This window comes from Malus domestica, chromosome 16, assembly GCF_042453785.1.
Source record: "Malus domestica chromosome 16, GDT2T_hap1".
NCBI lineage: Eukaryota > Viridiplantae > Streptophyta > Magnoliopsida > Rosales > Rosaceae > Malus > Malus domestica.
Window position 1 is genome coordinate 11950629 of NC_091676.1, and position 20475 is coordinate 11971103.

General features: G+C 36.4%; 2 protein-coding genes across 2 annotated transcripts; both read left to right on the plus strand.

Moving 5' to 3' along the window:
- Window positions 1-6322: 6322 nt before the first annotated feature.
- On the plus strand, window positions 6323-9564 carry LOC139192942 (chitinase-like protein 2). The gene is made up of 4 exons (XM_070815868.1): window positions 6323-6388; window positions 6768-7427; window positions 8176-8335; window positions 8887-9564. Exons 2-4 carry the CDS (start codon window positions 7037-7039, stop codon window positions 9320-9322), a joined length of 987 nt encoding a protein of 328 aa, XP_070671969.1. The 5' UTR covers window positions 6323-6388; window positions 6768-7036; the 3' UTR covers window positions 9323-9564.
- Window positions 9565-10635: 1071 nt separating this feature from the next.
- Window positions 10636-15340, plus strand: LOC103403560 (acetate--CoA ligase CCL3). Its single transcript, XM_008342401.4, has 3 exons — window positions 10636-11129; window positions 13238-13828; window positions 14251-15340. Exons 1-3 carry the CDS (start codon window positions 10809-10811, stop codon window positions 15145-15147), a joined length of 1809 nt encoding a protein of 602 aa, XP_008340623.3. The 5' UTR covers window positions 10636-10808; the 3' UTR covers window positions 15148-15340.
- The last annotated feature ends 5135 nt before the right edge of the window (window positions 15341-20475 follow it).

A 20475-nucleotide genomic window follows, 5' to 3' on the forward strand; every position in this document is an offset into this window, starting at 1 on the left:
TGTGTTCAATTTTAAATAATAAAATTTAAAATAATTTCTGACCGCATAAAATTTAACATACACGATTCACAGATCTTCAAAATCTTTACAAAAAGGATTCGGATTCCAACTAATAGAATCGTTTTTCCTGGTCGGTAAAACAAAATAATTAAAAAATAATCAACAACTCTTATAGTGATTAGATTTAGTTAGTGGCTGTCGTTTTCTTTATGTATTTTCAAAACACCCATAAAAGATAAAATCATTTGACATATATGGACAAATACAAACCACTAGCATCATAAAACACTAACCTTCACGCGCTCCCTCATGCACGTGCATGAGGTATTTTTTTAATCACGACGTGCTAAGCGTGACTTACATGTTTTAAATGTATTTATATGCGTAAATTGACAAAAATAAAGTTAAATATTTGAAATAAATGAATAATTTTAGATAATGCTAGAAGAAATCCCTCATAAACTAATTAAATCAGCTGAATTCACATACTAAAATCGATTTCTATATAATTTACATTAAGAATAGAGAAAATAATATTTAATAAACAATTGATTGAATCACATTATTGCTATCATATTGTAAGGCTAAGCACACCCCTCCCATTTTAGTGTAGATAATATCGTTTGTTAAAAAACAATAATGTGACAATTAATTTAATCACATTATTATCCGTATGCCAAAGACCTTTTTTATAAAGAAAATAATATTTAGTAAACAACCGATTAAATCATATTATCACCAGCATTACGCGCATCTTAAGATGTTTTGAATACATTATTCATCATTTTTCTTAATTTTTTTATTATATTTTTCTTTCCTCTTCACGTGAACACCACTTTCACTTATCCTTTTAATTTTTTTATTCTTTTTTCTCTTCTCACTTACATTTATATTATATTTTCCAAATTACCCCTGATTTGGTATATTATATTGCGCTGTTTTTGAATTTTGTTGGTTGAGGGGTAATTTCATCCTAATCTTTTGTTAACTGCGTGACCCCAAAAACTTTGTCAGCATACGTGACCCCAAATTGGGGCTCGCCCTTTCTATTATTATTATTATTATATATATATATATATATATATATATATATATATTAAGACTTTCGATTCCATACAATGGACCTATCAAATCACTCGCAAAAATCCTATTAATTAATATTAAGAGTGATCACCAAAATATTCTCAGTGTTTCTCTTGCAACTCAAATCTCATCTAGTGCTAAAAGGCATCGTTACACAAATCGCACCTCCTCGGGGTTTTTATACAATAATATTTTGAAAGAGCGTTTGAGCTTAGTCTGATGATAGATAATCATATTAAAGTATTAAAGTTGTCATTTGCAAGAGCAGAACTTAAAATTCTATTTACAATCCTCGTTGATTGGACAAAATTAGTTGAGTGATTGAAGAATTAACAGACTTTAACAAAATAAGAAAACCTCTTGTACTAGACTATTTCCTTTTCGATACATCAGCAACGCAAACCCTCCAAACAATTGAGGTCAACCTGTCTAGCAGATTAGTAAAACTAGAGAGAGAACAAGAACTTCCTACATGTAGAGCATTTCACAGTTTGGAACTGAACCAAATTAGTAACAGTTGAAAGAGAAAAAAAAAAGCGCAAAAATATTGAGCCATTGTAACCAAACAGACACTATCAAGCACGTAAATCACAATGCTGCAAATGAAATATTCCCTATTTGGCTGCTAGGAAAATTAGAGGAGATTGCACATTCGAAACGAAAATTGCAAGCATTGTTAGTGCAGTTTATTAAACTAAACATGGCAAATACCAAAAATATATATAACAATATTTGGGAATTTCATATATATTCATTAATCTCCAAAGTGGAGTAGATATAGGAGTTACAATTGGTATTAGGGATGGGCAAAGGTTATACCTATAACCGTTTATTTATCTAAACGATTACACATAACCGTAACCATTTAATTTAAATGGGTGGGTAATCGCGGTTACCCAAAACCAATGAGTATTTGTCCATCCCTAATTGGTATTACATATGTACTTTACTATTGTGGGACAATAAACTACTATTTATACTTCAATTAATATATAATTTGCAACGCTCTCCCTCAAGTTGGTTCAAAGATGTCACGCATGTCCAACTTATCAAGTGAGTTGAAAAACACACTATTAGACACAACCTTAGTAAGAACATCAGCAAGTTGATCTTCAAATCCCACAAACGGAAACATAACAATTCCAGCATCCAATTTTTCCTTAATGAAATGTCGATCAATCTCCACATGTTTTGTTCGATCATGTTGCACTGAATTATGAGCAATCTCAATAGCAGCATTGTTATCATAATGAAGTTTCATGGCACCCTTGAGTTTAAACCTAATATCTCTCAACAATTTTTTCAACCACAACTCACATACACCATGAGACATACCACGAAACTCAGCTTCTGCACTTGACTTAGCTACCACTTTTTGTTTCTTGCTTCTCCAAGTAACTAAATTACCACCCACAAACGTAAAGTATCTAGATGTAGATCACCAATCAGTGATAAAACCTACCCAATTTGCATCTGTATACCATTCGACATTCAAATGACCATTCTTGGAGAAAATCAAGCATCTGCCAGGAACCATCTTCAAGTACCTCAAAATATGGGTTACTGCATCCATATGAGTTTTACTAGGTGAGTGCATACACTGACTTACCACACTAACTACATAAGCAATGTTAGGGCGAGTGTGAGATAAATAAATTAATCTCCCCATAAGCCTCTGATACCATTCCTTATGAGTAGGAACTTAATCTAGAAATAAGCCCAGATGATGATTATGCTCAATCGGAGTATCAACAGGTTTGCAATCTAACATACATGTTTCATCTAACAAATCAAGTACATACTTCAGTTGAGACAGAAAAATATCATGTTTGGATCGTACAACCTCGATTCCAAGAAAATACTTCAATTCACCCAATTCTTTCATCTCAAATACAGTACTTAGGTACTTTTGAAGGCACCAGTCACTATCATGTCATTAACATAAATAATCAATGCAGTTAGCTTAACATTTTGTCGCTTTAGAAATAAAGTATGATATGAATGACTCTGAATATACCAAAACTTCTTCATTGAACTTGTAAACCTCCCAAACCACGCTCTAGGATATTGTTTCAAACTATACGAAGCCTTTCGTAACCTGCATACAACACATTTTTCAGGAGATGTTCCAATACCAGGTGAGAGATCCATATAAACTTCCTCCTTAAGATCATCATGAAGGAAATTATTTTTAACATCAAACTGCAACAGAGGCCAATCTTGGTTTGCTGTTAAGGACAGAAGAACACGCACAACATTAAGTTTGGCAACAGGAGCAAAAGTTTCCTAATAATCCACCACATAGGTTTGAGTATAACTCTTAGCAACTAATCTGGTTTTATACCAGTCAATAGAACCATCTGCTTTGTGCTTAATAGTAAACACTTATCTACATCCAACGATTTTCTTCCCATTTAGTAAAGGAACCAAATCCCAAGTAGAATTCTTTTCCAAAGCTTCCATCTCAACTTTCATGGCATTAACCCACTTAGGGTCAGACAATGCATCTTGCAATTTTGTTGGAATTAATACACTAGATAGCTGACATATGTAAGATGCATATGGTTTAGACAAATAATGAGTAGACACATAATTGTTGATAGGATATTTGGCTTTGGCATGCATATCATGCTCATATTGTACTTTAGGTTTTCCATGATTAGCTCATGGAGGCAACTGATAAGTAGAAGAATCGTCAAAATTTACATCATGTATGCCACTATCTTGTACCAAACTGTTAGATAAATCATCACTGGACGAATCATCATCAGACAACTCGTTAGACATATCAGCAGCAAGCAACCGATCATCAGAATGTAATTTGTTAGACATACTAACAGACAACTCGCTGGGCACATCTGATATGTCGTCAGTAGAAATAGTTCCAAGAATGACAGGTGACCGATCACTATCTGTAGCCGACTGATCAGTATCACGCAACATAATAGGTTCTGTTCACAACTCTGCCGTAACACATCATCCATATCATCTCTTCGAATCTACACTTCACTCCTCATCTCCATCTGAAGTAAAGAGTCGGAATAGGGCTTCACAAAATACGAAACTTCCTCGTGGAATGTGACATCCATGGTAATATAAGTTTTTTGAGTCGGATGATGATAACACTTATACCTTTTTTTTTATTGTTAGCATACCCAATAAGGACACATCGGAGATCACATGCATCAAGTTTACTCCGCTAATGAGAGTAAACATGCACATACGCAATACACCCAAACATTTTCGGAGCAAGCTTTGATACAGAAACAAGATAAACATGTTTTTGTAGCACATCAAGCAGTGTCTGAAAATCAAGAACCCTACTTGGAACACGATTGATCTAATACATAGCAGCCAAAATAGTATGACCCCACAAATGATTAGGAACACATTTATCCAACATCAATGAGCGAGCAACCTACATTATTTGACAATTCTTCCGTTCGGACACACCATTTTGTTGGGGTCTAAATGGAGTAGTCATCTGGTGAATAATACCATGATCACGAAAAAAACATGCCAAAGTGTGATTCACATATTCTCCTCTGTTATCAGATCTGAAGACCCTAACTTTAGTCTGAAATTGAGTAGACACCATTGTACAAAATTCTTGAAGAAGTAACGGAACATCACTCTTATTCTTCATCAAGAACACTTAAGTTAACCGAGTACAATCATCAATAAAAGTAACAAACCAACATAATCCATTAGAAGTAATTTTCTCCAAACCCCACACATCAGAATGTATCAAATTAAATGGCAAAGTAGCTTTAGAATCACTTACGAGAAATGAAGCATGATGACTCTTAGCCATGACACATGTTTCACACTTAAACTCTGAATCACTACAAGTGCGAAACAAAGAAGGAAATAGATGCTTTATATAACTGAATGATGGATGTCATAATCGTCGATGCCACAACCAAATTTAATGTTTGTCATCCACTTTAGCACTTAAAACTTGATGATTATTTAAAATGGAAACAACAATATCCTTCACAGTCAAGATGTACAAACCCCCTATTCTTTTACCACGACCAATTATCTTCTGAGTTTGAATGTCTTGAAAATAACAATACGTAGGGTAGAAGTGAGGAGAACAATATAAGATATCGAGAAGTTTTCCTACAGACAAAAGATTGCACTTAACATCAGGAACAAGTAAAGCATGTACCTGTGATAAGGTTGGAGTAAGAGAGATAATGCCTTCACCTTTCACAGGGGAAGGCGCTCCATTTGCATTAGTAATATACAGATCACAAATATAGTCACATAACTCATCAAACACTCTAGGTCACTAATCACATGATCAGTGGCCCCAATATCAATTATCCATTTATTTGTTCCACCAATATGCATAACAACACTATGATTATATTGAGTCATTGAACAAAATCACGAACAATAAAGACACAAAAGATATGCAGCGAAATGAAAACAATTTACCAGAACACTGTAGTAATCACTGTTCACGACACTGTAGCAGAGACTATTCAAGGACTGTAGCAATCACTGTTTACGACACTGTAGATAATCACTATTCACAAAGTAGACCACTGTTCACGCGTTGTAGCAAAGTTTTGTATTGTAGCGTGACACTATTCTTTTTTTTTTTTTTTTTGTAACGAAGGAAATCACGAAAAATATGGGCACAAAATTAAAGCACACAAATCACCAAGAGTGAACTGTTTTGATACCATATTAAACTAAATATGGTAAATACCAAAAATATATATGACAATATTTGAAAACTTCTTATATATTCATTAATATCCAAAGTGAAATATATATGAGTTACAATTGATATTATATATGTACTTCATCAATGTGGGACAATAAACCATTATTTACACTTTAACTAATATATAACTCGCAACACAGTTGTGATGACTATTTTTCCTTTTACCTTTCCTGCATTTTCTCGTCAGCCAAACAGAGAAGGAACGGGAAACGAGAGAGAGAGAGAGAGAGAGGTACAAGTTAAAACTGCGAACGTGAAAGGCAGACCAAGGGGAAGATTATGGAGCTAAGATCTGAGACTCTCTGCGTGCGCGCGCGTTGCTGTCGAGTGTCGACCCAATTAAAACGCATGCCAACGCAATAAATATACATGCCAACTAATTGATCAGATTTTGGGCCACAAAGATCCAACCATCATATTCCAAAATTTAAGGTCCAAACTGGACCAGGCCAAGAAATTATCCAACCAAATAAAAGCCCTTCTAAGCTCCAAACCTTTATACGTAACCTGAAAAGCAAAAGCTCATCTGGATCCAAAGCAAGTGAATCACCACCCCTTCTTAGGGCTGGTTTGGTATTGCTGTGCTTTGAAAAAAAGCTGCTGTGAGAATAAGCGGCTGTGCTGTGAGAATAAGCGGCTGTGAAATAAAGCCAGTAGAGTGTTTGGTAAACTTTTTTGTGAAAGTGCTTTTGGAAAAAAAAGGCAGGATGATAGTGTGTCTTTTCATTAAAGGAGCACTGTAGCTCCGTGTGCTTTGAAAAAACTGGCTTTTTTTCAAAGCAGCAAATAGCAGCTTCAGCTTTTCCTTTGATTTTCAGCTTATTCTCACAGCAGCTTCCAAAATAAGCCCTTTTTTTTCAGTTTACCAAACACAAAAATAACCCTCAGCTTTTTTTCACAGTGGCTTTTTTTAAAATCACCTCAATCCCAAACGGGGCCTTAGTTTCTTAATTGGAAAGCAAAAGACGATCAAATTCTCTGCTACTTTTTGCTTCCCTTGCACTCAAAGGAAGAAATAGATTTGAAGCAAAACCAGAAGGTGGTGGGTGAGCGTTACACATCGACAGTGTCCTCCTAACTCTATTTGTTACACTTTCTTTTTCTTTCCTTTTCACTCCCCCAAACCATTAATATTCTAAATTCCATATATTTCATTTCATTCCATTTCCACCTTCACCATCCCACAACACAAAAATAATCAAAGGAAAACATATGGAGAAAAAATGGCTTCTGCTTTTCTCAATGGCAGCTGCAATGCTGCTAGCGATCAACGTTGTGAACGGTCAAGAGGATTCAGCGGTGAAGCCGTTGGTGAAGATAGTGAAGGGCAAGAAGGTGTGCGACAAGGGGTGGGAGTGTAAAGGATGGTCTGTTTATTGTTGTAACCAGACCATTTCTGACTACTTCCAAGCTTACCACTTTGAGGACCTTTTCTCCAAGCGTAACTCGCCGGTGGCGCACGCCGTGGGATTCTGGGACTACCACTCTTTCATCACCGCTGCTGCCGATTACCAGCCTCATGGATTCGGTACCACAGGTGGCAAGCTCCAGGGGATGAAGGAAGTTGCTGCTTTTCTTGGGCATGTTGGCAGCAAAACTACGTGTAAGTTGTAAAACTTTTATTTCTAGGGTGTTTTTGGGTTGATTGATTTGGTTGGACTTTCTTTAGGATCTATTTTTCTCTGTACCACAAAAGGAGGGTATCAGCTACCAATCTTCATGATGTGGTACCAAATTCCAATATACTATATGTGGATTGAGTACTTTTTTACAGTATGCTATCAAATATCAACAATCTACCGTATTTGGTACCGAATACTAACCAATATTTGGTACATTGTCGATATATGAAGATATCGTTAATATATTGACCAAATATCAACAATCTTAGGTATTGTAGATTGGTGTGCAGTGCCAAACAATCTTTTCTCATCATTCAAGTATTCAACTAGTACTTGCTTTGAAATGGATTTAATGAGGGTTATGTAAGATTAATTTTGTTAAAAAGCCTCAAATTGCAAATGAGGGAATCATTGGGATTTTGTTGTGATTTACAACGAATTGACACCTTAATTTGATCCCAAGTAGCTTCTCAGAACCCAGGAAAAAAGAATATACAAATTCTAGGAATGTTGAGTGCTATTGATTGAAATTATGACTCCAAAATGCTTTCCCTTGCAGTGCTTTTGGGTATAATTGCTTTTGAAGTTTGGATTTAAAATGATTTTAGCAGTCTTACATATAAAGAAACAATGATGAAGTGTTTGTTTGTTTGTTTTTTTTTTTATTTTTTATTTTTTATTTTTAATAAAAAACAATGATGAAGTGTTAATAATTTGTTTGAATTTCAGGTGGCTATGGGGTTGCCACCGGAGGACCATTGGCTTGGGGTCTATGCTACAACAAGGAAATGAGCCCTAGCCAGTTATACTGTGATGACTACTACAAATACACTTACCCCTGCTCTCCTGGTGCTTCATACCATGGCCGTGGTGCCTTGCCACTCTATTGGTATCAACAATCCACCTAATTCCCAGATTTGTCATATTCAGAATTTTTGAGTTGTGAGCACTCGAAAATAGTCATCATACATTATTTCCTAATGAAAAGACACGAGGGATCGAAGAATGTATGACAACTATTATGGAGTGTTTATAACAAACATACTGGTTGGCTTCTTCCATAAAATTAGTCATTCCTCGTTCTTACAAATCACAGTTTGACACGTACATAAATTACTTGTCAAAAACACAAAAAGAAAATTTTCTACACATGTAATTGTGAAACTTGATTGACAAGTGATTTGGAATGCTACTTCTAGAGGAAGGGATCCAAGTATATTTGTTAATAACAATTCCCGACTTTCTAATTTCAAAATTTAGAACTGTCATTGGCACTTCAAAATAGTCTACACACAAACTTTCCTAAAAAAAAAAAATGAAAAAGATCTAAACGACTATTGTAGAGTATTAACAACAATTCCGGCGTAACTTTCTACTTTGTGATTTTGTTTCAATATTTTGTTGTAGTTTTCATTTACTTTTGGGCGTTTTTGATCTTAGGAACTACAACTATGGAGAAACAGGTCAAGCCCTAAAGGTGGACTTATTAAACCATCCAGAATACATAGAACAAAATGCAACCCTAGCCTTCCAGGCTGCAATCTGGAGGTGGATGACGCCAGTGAAGAAGAACATCCCTTCAGCCCACGATGTCTTTGTCGGCAAATGGAAGCCAACCAAGAACGACACTTTATCCAAAAGAGTTCCTGGCTTTGGCACCACCATCAATGTGCTCTATGGAGACCAAGTCTGTGGCCAAGGTGACGTTGACTCCATGAACAACATCGTCTCCCATTACCTGTATTACCTTGACAAAATCGGGGTTGGCCGCGACGAGGCTGGTCCTCATGACGTGCTCAGCTGCGCTGAACAGAAGGCTTTTCAACCTTCATCATCTTCTTCGTCTTCGTCTTCGTCATCATCTTCATCTTCTTGAGGTTTTTGTTCAATTTGTTTCGAAACATATGGATTGAAGAGGAAGAAAAATGAAGACAATATATTTTCAACTTTATCTTTGTGTGAAGGTGCAGTAAGCATCCATTGCTATTATTTTGTGCAAATTTTGGTATTTGTGGTTTACAAGCTCTAAATATTATTGTCTGCAACCATGCGATTTTAATTGTACGTGAAACCATGTTTTAGTTGTATAATGTATATACTCCAAACTCTTCAATCCCATTTTTGGCTAGAACCTTGTTGATATATCTTATTAACACTTACTAGTTCTCATCAAACAAATTTGTTTTTACTAATTGCTATTGTATAAGATTGGTCTGCAGCCTGGCGTTTTTTTAACAGACACAAATGATCAAAATAAGCATTTAGGTTTTGGTGCGTTGTTAATTTTACCCGAACGTATTTAAAAGTTAAAGTTCTTACATTCGATTTCTCATATGTGAGTAATCGATCTTTAGTTCCATCGTGCTTAAGTAATATTGGCCTTAATTTTACCCAAACGTATTTAAATACCTACAGGGCGGCTAATGGCATGTAATGGGCTCCATATCGGTGGCTGTAGAGTGTAGAGTGTAGATTGGTCCAGCTTTCTACTCGTCCTCGTTCAGCTTATGTGATCTTATTAGATTAAAAATAAAACTAAGAGAAGTATTAATTTAGGTAGTATTATTTTAGGCACCTCTTTTTATATTCCACACATTCTTTATTAATTTTTGTGCTTTGATCATTTTCAATTGATCCAATCCAATGGTTGAAAACTTAAAAACGTGCGTAAAAGATAAAAAAGAAGAAGATGAAGTTGCCCAAAATGGGATAAGGCCACTTCCACTTTTGTGGAGGCCAACCGTGTGAATATCCCATATGTAGGAGCTACAGAATATCTGGGAGCGCAAAATGAAGCCCACACTCCACGTGTTTAAAATGAAAATAAAAGGTGTCGTGTTTTAAAAATATCGTTAAATTTTGATATTCCTATTTATTTACCATATAGATTTAAAAATTTAAACTTATCAAGTATAATAAATATGCTGACAAGCAACACGATTAATTAAGGATGGTAAGTAAAAATAATTCAAAATGAAAGAAACGTATGCTCACCACTTTATTTATGACTATTAGATAAATTTAAATTTTGAAATTTATGTCTATTATCTACAAAGATGTTGAAGTTTATGTCTATTATCAGCAAAAATATTTCTAAATAGATAATGTAAAATATTTTTGATCAAATATGCGCTTATTCATTTAAAATATTTTTGATCATTAATCTCAATTGATAATGATGCTCATTATTGTACTTTTGCTCAACATCCTAAAGCGAGAATTATATGTTTATTTATTTATTATGAAACTATATGTGAGGAGTAAAAAAACATAGATACAGAAAGAAAAGATAAATAAGGAAAAACGTTAGCTAACGAGAGGCGGCGAGTATCACCGTCATTGAGGAATATTTCCTCAATAAAATGCCTGAAAATTTTGGCCATATAAAATGTCAGCTGGTTTGTCATAATTCTGAATTTCTGAGTCTCCAGTCAGAGAAAGAGAGAGGTAGAACAGGTGCATCAAAGATGGTGGTGGGGCGAGACATAGACGATCTGCCGAAGAACGACGCCAACTACACGGCATTAACGCCGCTGTGGTTTCTGGATAGAGCAGCTCTGGTGCACCCCACCAGAACATCCATGGTCCATGGATCAATTCGCTACACGTGGCAGCAGACTTACCAGCGTTGCCGCCGTTTGGCCTCCGCTCTCGCCAAGCGCTCCATCGGCCTCGGCACCACGGTAATATAACCTTTATTATTATTAGTTCTGTCATCCATTTTACCTGAGTGCTAAATTTTGATTTTGTTAATTAATTGTATTTTGTTGTAATATATATTTATATTTCTTGTCGAATTTATGGAAAATATAGGAAATGAAAATAAATTGTAGAAAGGCGCTATCTTTTTCCTGTTTAATTGGAATTTATGGAAATGAAATTGCAGTAGGAAATGTAATATCGATGAATTGTATTTTTGGTGAAGCATTTTTCTGCTCAAAAGCTTACGCTAAAAGTAGTGTGCTGCTTGGGCTCGTTTGGTTTATTTATCCAAAAATGGTAGTGTGCTGCTTGGGTTCGTTTGGGACTCTTTATGTAGGAAGCATTTCTGCTCAAAAGTGCTTATGCTAAAAGTGCTTTTGTTATAAACATGTGGAAATTTTGTTAAAGGTCCATGCTTTACGCACTTGGAAGTTGGAAGTGCTTCCTGCTAACCACTTCTCCAGAAAGTGTTTCTACGACCCATAAGCGCTTTTAAGTGTTTCTGCCAGAAGTAGTCATAAGCGTTTTGTTGGTCGTTAGAAAGCACCTTGATACTTTAGAAAAGCAATTCCATTGGAGTTTAGCTTATTACTTTTTTATATTGGCACTTGAACCAACACATGTACCCACATTCAGATGAAATAAGTGCTACCCTTGATGAATGCTTTCTTGTTTGGTTATGTTTCGTATTAAAAAGCTGAATTCCTTTGCAGGTTGTTTTGGATTTATCCCTTTCTACCACATATATGTATAGGACTTGCTTTTAATTTCATACCGAATACCGCTGATGCCTTTTGTCATTGTATTTAATGGAATTCAATTGCTTTAACCTTGTTTTAGATTAGAATATTCAATGCTGCTGAGAAGAAACTTACAGAGTCCATTTCTCGAACTGCCCACTTTTTGACTAACATCAAGTAGCTTTAGTGACCCAAAAACGGTCTTTCCAAACAACATTGGTTTTCCTTAGAAAGAAAAGAAAAAAAAGAATCTCCCACTTAGATATGGAACACAGTTAGAGAACGAAGAAAAACTAGTATTGTCCGTCTTTAACTTCAATTAGACAATTCGATGATCCAATAACTTACCTGTGATCCTGTAGAAAAAACAACTATTTCTACCCCAGATGCATGCGAAGAACTTTAATATGAAATACAATTGCAGCATGACCCTGGTCATTTCAATGAATTGCCTTAGTAACATCTTCGTTCTCCTCTATAATGCATATCGGTAATAGCTTTCACCAAATTTCATTTTAATCTTGTCCTTCCTGTTTTATGATCAAATTTTGTTGAGATAATGGCCTTTTTTATATGTTGTCTTGCTTTTTTTGCCCCACTTCATTTGCTGATAATTATGGTCTCTGCACAATGCTTGTTATTGGGGCTTCTTGAAGTTCCTTTTTAGTTGCTTTTATGCTGTATAACTTTGCTTCTACCTAGGTTTATTCACGAAGCATCAAGCATACTTTCTATATAATTTATGCTTTTGCCCTGCCGGAATCTTAACTGGACGTCTATTGAAAAGGACGGTGAACTGAGAAAAAAAGCATTTCATTAAAAAAGAGAGTGGATTCTTGAGGTTACATTGCTCTATAGTAGCTTGACCAACGTGAAAGTGGAACAAGTGCATGCCCCATACACAAAATTGAATATTAGAGTATAAATCTCATATCCGTATGAGGCTTTCAGTCGAACATCTGACTCCGCCTATCGCCTTATTCTGCTTCCATCGCCTCTTTCAAGAAGCCAACTCAATAGCTTCTTTTAGAACTGCTATGCCCTCTGCTGAAACTGAGCTAGTTATTGGGAACAGATGGGGACTACGTCAATAGTTATTTTGTGCTTGAAAATTCATAACGGCATCCTAATCATGGACTTATTCGCTTTCAACTAGCATCGGAACATCTTTTGTTTCTTTGGTTACTGGTTTTTCATTTTTAATAGTATTGTAATGCTTGGATTTCTTAGACACCTTACCTATTGTGTTATTCTCTTGCATGGTATCTCACCATCAGCTTCTGTTATATGCTTCTTGTGTTGCGTTGGAGCTTGTTAATTGACATATCACTTCTCTTATATTGAAACAGGTATCGATAATAGCACCAAATGTGCCAGCCCTCTTTGAAGCTCATTATGGAGTTCCAATGGCAGGAGCTGTGTTAAACACTGTAAATGTTCGTCTAAATGCAGCGACTATTGCTTTCCTTCTTGGTCATTCATCGTCTGTTGTTGTGATGGTGGATCAAGAATTTTTTCCCTTGGCAGAGGAAGCTTTGAAAATATGGGCAGAGAAAAGCGAAGGCAGTTGCAAGCCTCCACTCTTAGTTGTCATAGGTGATGAAAGCTGTGATCCTATGGCACTAAAAAGTGCTTTGGGAAGAGGCGCCATTGAATATGAGACATTCTTGGAAAGTGGTGACCCTGAGTTTGCTTGGAAACCACCAGAGGATGAGTGGCAGAGCATTGCTCTGGGCTATACTTCTGGCACAACAGCCAGCCCTAAGGGGGTGGTTTTGCATCACCGTGGGGCTTATCTGATGGCTTTGAGTGGTCCTCTTGTATGGGGGATGACTGAAGGAGCTGTATATCTGTGGACTCTACCCATGTTCCATTGCAATGGTTGGTGTTTCACTTGGTCACTTGCAGCTCTTTGTGGGACAAACATATGCCTTCGACAGGTAAAGTGCTTATATCTGTACTTGCAAATGCTGTTTGTTTATTCAGCATATTGAGTGAAATTGTTAGCCTCTGATGAATTTGTCATAGTGTTAAAGCTTATATTCGACGTAGTCACAACTGCTTGTTTAAAATATAGAAGGCATCATATGCATGGATTGCTGAATCCTAGTGGTTAGAATGGTGCAGTATGAACTTGCTAGCCCCAAGGGTGATAGTGACCCTGATTCCGTGAGTAAATACTAAGACCCCAATGCAATATGCTCCTTGGAGCTTGCAGTTAAAGTAATGTCAAGTTCTTACGTGTGCCATCAATCTATATGTTTAGCCAACATTTTGCGTTTGCGTTATTTTTCATTTAGTTTTCCCTGGTTGATTCGCTTGGATGCTCATGTCCACACTGCCTTTTGTTGCAATTTCATAGGTTACAGCAAAGGCAGTATATTCAGCCATAGCCGAGCATGGCGTGACTCACTTTTGTGCTGCACCCGTGGTACTCAACACTTTGGTCAATGCTTCCCCAGAGGAGACTATCCTTCCTCTCCCACATGTTGTACAGGTGATGACAGCTGGTGCTGCCCCTCCACCTTCTATTCTTTTTGCGATGTCCCAAAAGGGCTTCCGAGTCACGCACACTTATGGTCTGTCAGAAACTTATGGCCCCTCCACAGTATGTGCGTGGAAGCCTGAGTGGGACTCGCTGCCCCCTGTAAAACAAGCGCGGCTTAATGCACGCCAAGGTGTTCGGTACATTGGCATGGAGGGTGTAGATGTTTTCAACCCTGAGACTATGCAACCAGTTCCAGCTGATGGAGCTACCATGGGGGAGATAATGATGCGGGGAAATCTCGTAATGAAGGGGTATTTAAAGAACCCAAAGGTGAATAATGAAGTTTTCGCCAATGGTTGGTTTCATTCTGGTGATCTGGCAGTGAAGCATCCAGATAACTATATCGAAATCAAAGACAGATCAAAGGACATTATCATCTCCGGAGGTGAGAACATCAGTAGTGTGGAGGTAGAGAACACTCTATATCAACACCCAGCCATATTCGAGGTATCGGTGGTTGCAAGGCCACATGAGAAGTGGGGTGAAACTCCTTGCGCTTTTGTGACATTGAAACCGGGTGTCGATAAGTCTGATGAGAATCGTATGGCAGAAGATATAATGAAGTTCTGCCGGTCCAAGCTACCTGCGTACTGGGTTCCGAGATCCGTGGTATTTGGACCATTGCCAAAGACCGCTACTGGGAAGATACAGAAGCATTTGCTGAGGGCCAAGGCCAAAGAGCTGGGACCTGTCACTTTGAGTAAGTTATAACTGCATTGTGTTGGCCATTGTATAAAAGGCTAATAAACGCTTGGATCATGTTTAGTGCCAAGCTTGTTTCTCTTGTTAAGACTCTTCTGTCATTTTTCTTTTGGTAAGAAGTGGATGTATGATTAAGCGAGGAGAAGAGCGAGGGTCGAACTTTCGCTTCCTCGGGATTTAATGATGTAATCTAAGTTCTCATGTGTGCAGGTTTTTTGTTAAACCATTTGAAAACTGAAAACGTAGTTTGGTAACTACCGGTAACACTCGGTTTTTTTGTTTTTTCAGTTTTAAATTCAAAACTTAAGGGCTGTTTGGTATCTAACTTGAGAACGAAATTCAAAATTTTGATTTTTTTCAAAACACATATTTTGATTTAAAAATTTTAAATTCAAAACTTTGTTTGGTATCCAACTTCTCAAAACTAATTCAAAACAGGAAAAATCAAATGCCCAGGCCATAACAATTTCCTGACCACCACATCCCTCCCCTCCCCGGCTATACCCTTTTGCTATTTACCGACTCTTTCCTTTAAACTCACGCTGACAGACCAAGGCTGATCATGTCGGCGATCTCAAATCTGAGATCCAACGACGTCCAAAACCAATAGCTATTTGTTGCCGTCGATTTATCTCGGCCGGAGGAAGAAGGATAGAGGTGTTGGCTATGGTGGATGCAAGTGGGAGGAGATTGAAGAGGCAATACAGAAGGGAGTATCAAGAGAGGGGTAAGAGAGAGAGAAGAGAGAGAGGAGAGAGAGACGGAAGTGAGTGGGAGAGAGAGACAGAGGGGAGTGTGATGAATTCCGGCAAATAAAAAAAAGTCTAAAAACGTACTTTTTGTGTTTTCAACAAATAAACTTTGTTTTCAAATATTTTTGAGTTGTGGTTTTGAGAATTATATTCAAATCAAATACCAAATAAAGACTTAAATTTGTAACTCAAAACTTGTTTTTGAGTTAAAAATATTGAATCCAAATCAAATACCAAACAGGCCCTAAATGATTATTAACGGGCATTAGAGTGTTTGATTTGTTGTTGCCGTATCCAAGTAATTACCTTTATTGACCAAGTCTTGCGTAAATTCCAGTTTCACATGTCTAAGTGATTCAAAAGAAACAACGTAGGAGGATGTGATGATTTGGTAATTATCCAGATTCGTTATGTTATCCAAAAAGTTATCCCAAAGCATTTCAGACGTGCGGGTCTCAAGAAGTATATGATGTGATGGTCAATTTCTTTTGAGGGCGAGTATACGGCTTGACCAACGGGAAAGTGGAACAAGTGCATGCTCCATACACAAAATTGAATATTAAGAGTATAAATTTCATATCCGTATGAGGCTTTCAGTCGAACATATAACAAACGTGAGAGTAACCAAGTTAGCTATATCGGTATATTTTCTTTTTTTGGTCAATTAGATCGGTATATTTTCAGCATTCAAGTCTACTCCCTCCAGTTATTAAATAAAAAAGGATAGTTGCTTAGCTACAAGCCCTAGTAAAGTCCATGAAACGGGGACGCTAAGATGTTTCTTACCAATGCCATATGAAAAACATAAAATACATAATTTTGAGTTATTGGTACATGATATCACGTTAATGTCTCAAGGGATGTAATTAATTCTATCTATCCCGGAATCCAACTCCAAAGGGGTTTTCGACTACTCACTCAAGTGAGCGACTTTCAATTGTTGGTGCCATATATGGAATCGTATCTCATTAACTAGGGGTCGTTCACTCGCTTGAACCCTAATCACAATTAAAATATCTGTTTTGGTCTTTTACTAACTTTTGCGCTATATGATGTAATATATTAATCCAAACCAACTAATCAATCCATGTTATTTTGAGAAAGCAGCATTCATGATACGAGTACATGATTCTTTACTATGACATTTCGTGTTAATGCTACAATGTTATGACATACTTGTACCAGCATTTCTCCAATTTTGGAGCCAATAGTACAAGATTTTCTGTGATATGCTCAGAATAATGTGGGAATGAGCCAAAGGCATTCATGTCTGAAGGATGGGAGGAATCTCCTTCACTACTAACTTGCAAAAGTTGTAACTTACAAAGGCAAACCAACTTCCGAACAACTAAGGCTTTGGATCTTGCGGCGCATAACAGTTTACAGGTAGACATGCATTTACGAAAATTTGTAAAAAATTGACAAAGACTAAGGCGTAAAGAGATTTCTCCAAACCAGTAAGCAACCAAAAGAAGATAAACAGGAGAGGAATTTTCTCAGATTCGTTCATATGGGGATAGCTAGTTGGCAGACCTATCTTTTATGCACTGATTGATTGGTTTTTAAGGATAAGAATGCAATGGTCAATCACTATCCGCACCCATGCTACTGTTTTTATAGCTTAAATCAGCTCAATCTGTCATCCATGCAACCACAGAAGATGATGGTCTCATCCATGCATGGTGAGAATGTAGGGTGTCGCGTGGTTGGGCATGTAAGACAAGTTAATAAGACGTTGTCACGATGACATAAGTATGGATAGATTAATCAAAAAGCACAAAGAATTTGCGTGTGTTTATTAAAGAGTGACTTATATGACACAGATCAACCGTTATTCTGACGTCTTGTGCCAATAATACAACATCGTGTGAAGATAAACTTATACGCATGATATTAAAACATCTGTACAGACAGGTTGTGGAGTCAAAGAAAACACCCATTGGCCATTGCCTTACTCAAGTTTTTTAATTTCTTTTTGTTAGGGTGTCTATGTTAGTCAAAACCCAAAGATGGGGAGGGCTTAGGCGGGCCCATATGTATCCTTCATCATCAAGTTAGGTCATTTTTTAGCGCCTCTTATTTTTGGCCACATCTCCAACGGATGATCTTTCTTTCACAAATTGCCATTTATGGTCACATTCCTTGTCTACTCCAACTGCCAAAGCCAACCAACAAATTATACATAATGTATGGGAAATCAATCACACGATTTTCCAGCGAATAATAGATAAGGAAAACAAAGAGTGTTAGAGCTACCAAGATTAAACAAGGAAGAAGATAAGCCAAGCGAGCTAGAGGCCCCAAGCTGCTAGAAATAACCAAATTCATTAATGAAAGAACGGAAATCTTTAACAACGCCTTTTGAACTTAGTACCTTATTTCGATTAGTTCTCTAGACTTTCAATTTGATTTTAAGCCCCTAAACGTGGCGATGTAATACTTGCTTTTAACCAAATTTGCCATTCATGTATATATTTTAGTTTGTTCAAATGTGAAAAACTAACAAAAAATGAGTTATAGTTGACTGTTAAAACAAATTGACGCATTTCAACAAATTAAGAATCCTCAATACTGTTAAAAGTTTTGACTGTACAAAAATAGCAAGAAGATCATAGCTAGTTAGAGGGTTTTTCCCCAAGAAAGGAACCATAAAAATGGTTAGTGCAGAAAAGGGTTTGTTTGATGAACTCAATGCCTTACTACAATACAAGAGACTAGCCAGCCAATTGGCTCTAAACTGCGTCATTTGACGTGGTCCAATAAGATAAGACCCCCTAAACCCAAAAAATGAAATACATGTATGTATGTATGTATACAGATGAAATTTAAAACCAGAAAAGCTCTAACTAAAAGCATGGTGACCTCAAATTCATAATTGGTTCTGTTGAAATATTTAGGGTCCCACGGAATATAGACATTGAGTCTATCTGAGAAAATTGTAATGTTCCTTTCTTCTTTGGACCTTTTTTTTCCTTGGTAGTAAAGGGCTTCTGGTGTTAATTCGGATAATATATATTATCATTGGGGAAGGGTTGTATATACAATTGCACAAAGAATTATTTAATTGAATCATTGGCTCTTATTATTGCTTATACGCATGCATGGTGCTTATATCCAATTAATTTGTTCTTATCGGGAAAAAGATTCTTGGATATTGATGATTTAGTATTGATATTGATCCACGATAGGGAAAGGGAGGACTTTGCAGTCTGTGTATTGTACGCTCGTCTCTTTTCGTTTTCGTTTAAGCTTTAGGAATGAACACAATTAATGATATATTACTTATTTGGAATTGATATTGTACTTATTCTCATGCTTTACTTTCACTGAATGCATGAACGTTAAAATAATTTCAATTTAACCTGTGTTTACGGCTGTGTGTGGTCTAATGTCGTAATAGATAGGGTGTTGGGTTTCCAACTATGCGCCCTGGGTTCGAAACTATCCCTCTCCTAAATTATTGTAATAATAGTTTAAAACCCTCTCTCTCCCTTTAATAATAGAAAAAAAAGACCTGCGTTTACTACTACGTGAGAAATACATAAATATGTAACTTTCACATTTCAATCTGTAATCCAATTTTTGAAAAACCATAAATAACTATGTTGATGATTAGGGGAATAGTTGATCATTTAGGTGATTTTCTACGTAAATGATACTCCTCTCATTTCATGTAAGTAAACATGACAAGGAAAAAAAAACCGAGTTCATATATAAGAAAAGAATAAGAATATGAGAATCACTACTCTAGACGAAATTGATAACGGCAAAGTCCTCATGTATCATAGCTATAAGCTCCATATATAGATGCGTATGGATATATATTTCTTTGTTTATATTGAAAGGGAATTGAAAGAATTAAACCTTGACCTAACTTATGCCAACCTATTTCCTGTTTAATTACCTCAACACTCAGGCTAGGCTAACTAACGGCCGAAGACTTACAGACAGAGACTGAAGAAAGAAATTAATTAAGAAAGCAATTGACTACTGAAAGGTATAAGGTTCTAATTAAGTAACAAAAAAACTGATAAGCGTATTAATAAGCTCACCCTCTTTTTATTTATGGCCCTATCTCTTATGGTAAATTCTCAAACCCACAGAATAATTTTCAGTTTACCTGTCACATATTACATCCCAGTTAGTGATTATGCACAAATATTCGCTATCTATTTAAATATTGGATATGGTTAACAAAGCATGCAGACAAACAAAAATTTGCTACCGTTTGTTTATATTGGGTGTGGAAAATCCCTTGACGTTAATGCATTTTGAGTTCAACATGCATTAACATTCATATATTCCCAACGATTTTGTGTGTCTTGACTGTAGTATAGTTCAATGGACAAATATATAAAGAAAGAAGTAGTTTGGACGGGTTAACAATCTATAGTACGTTGTGTACACTGTTTTCATGTCGGTGTGTACATCGAGTATTTTAAGTTAGTGCATGGTATGGTACTAAACTACCACTCCCTATATATAACTTGCATATACATACGTATAATGTTGCTGTTGGGTTAAGTCGAAGCATATCAAGCCATTGCCATACAAACTCACAAGAACAAAATAAAGAACGAAAGAA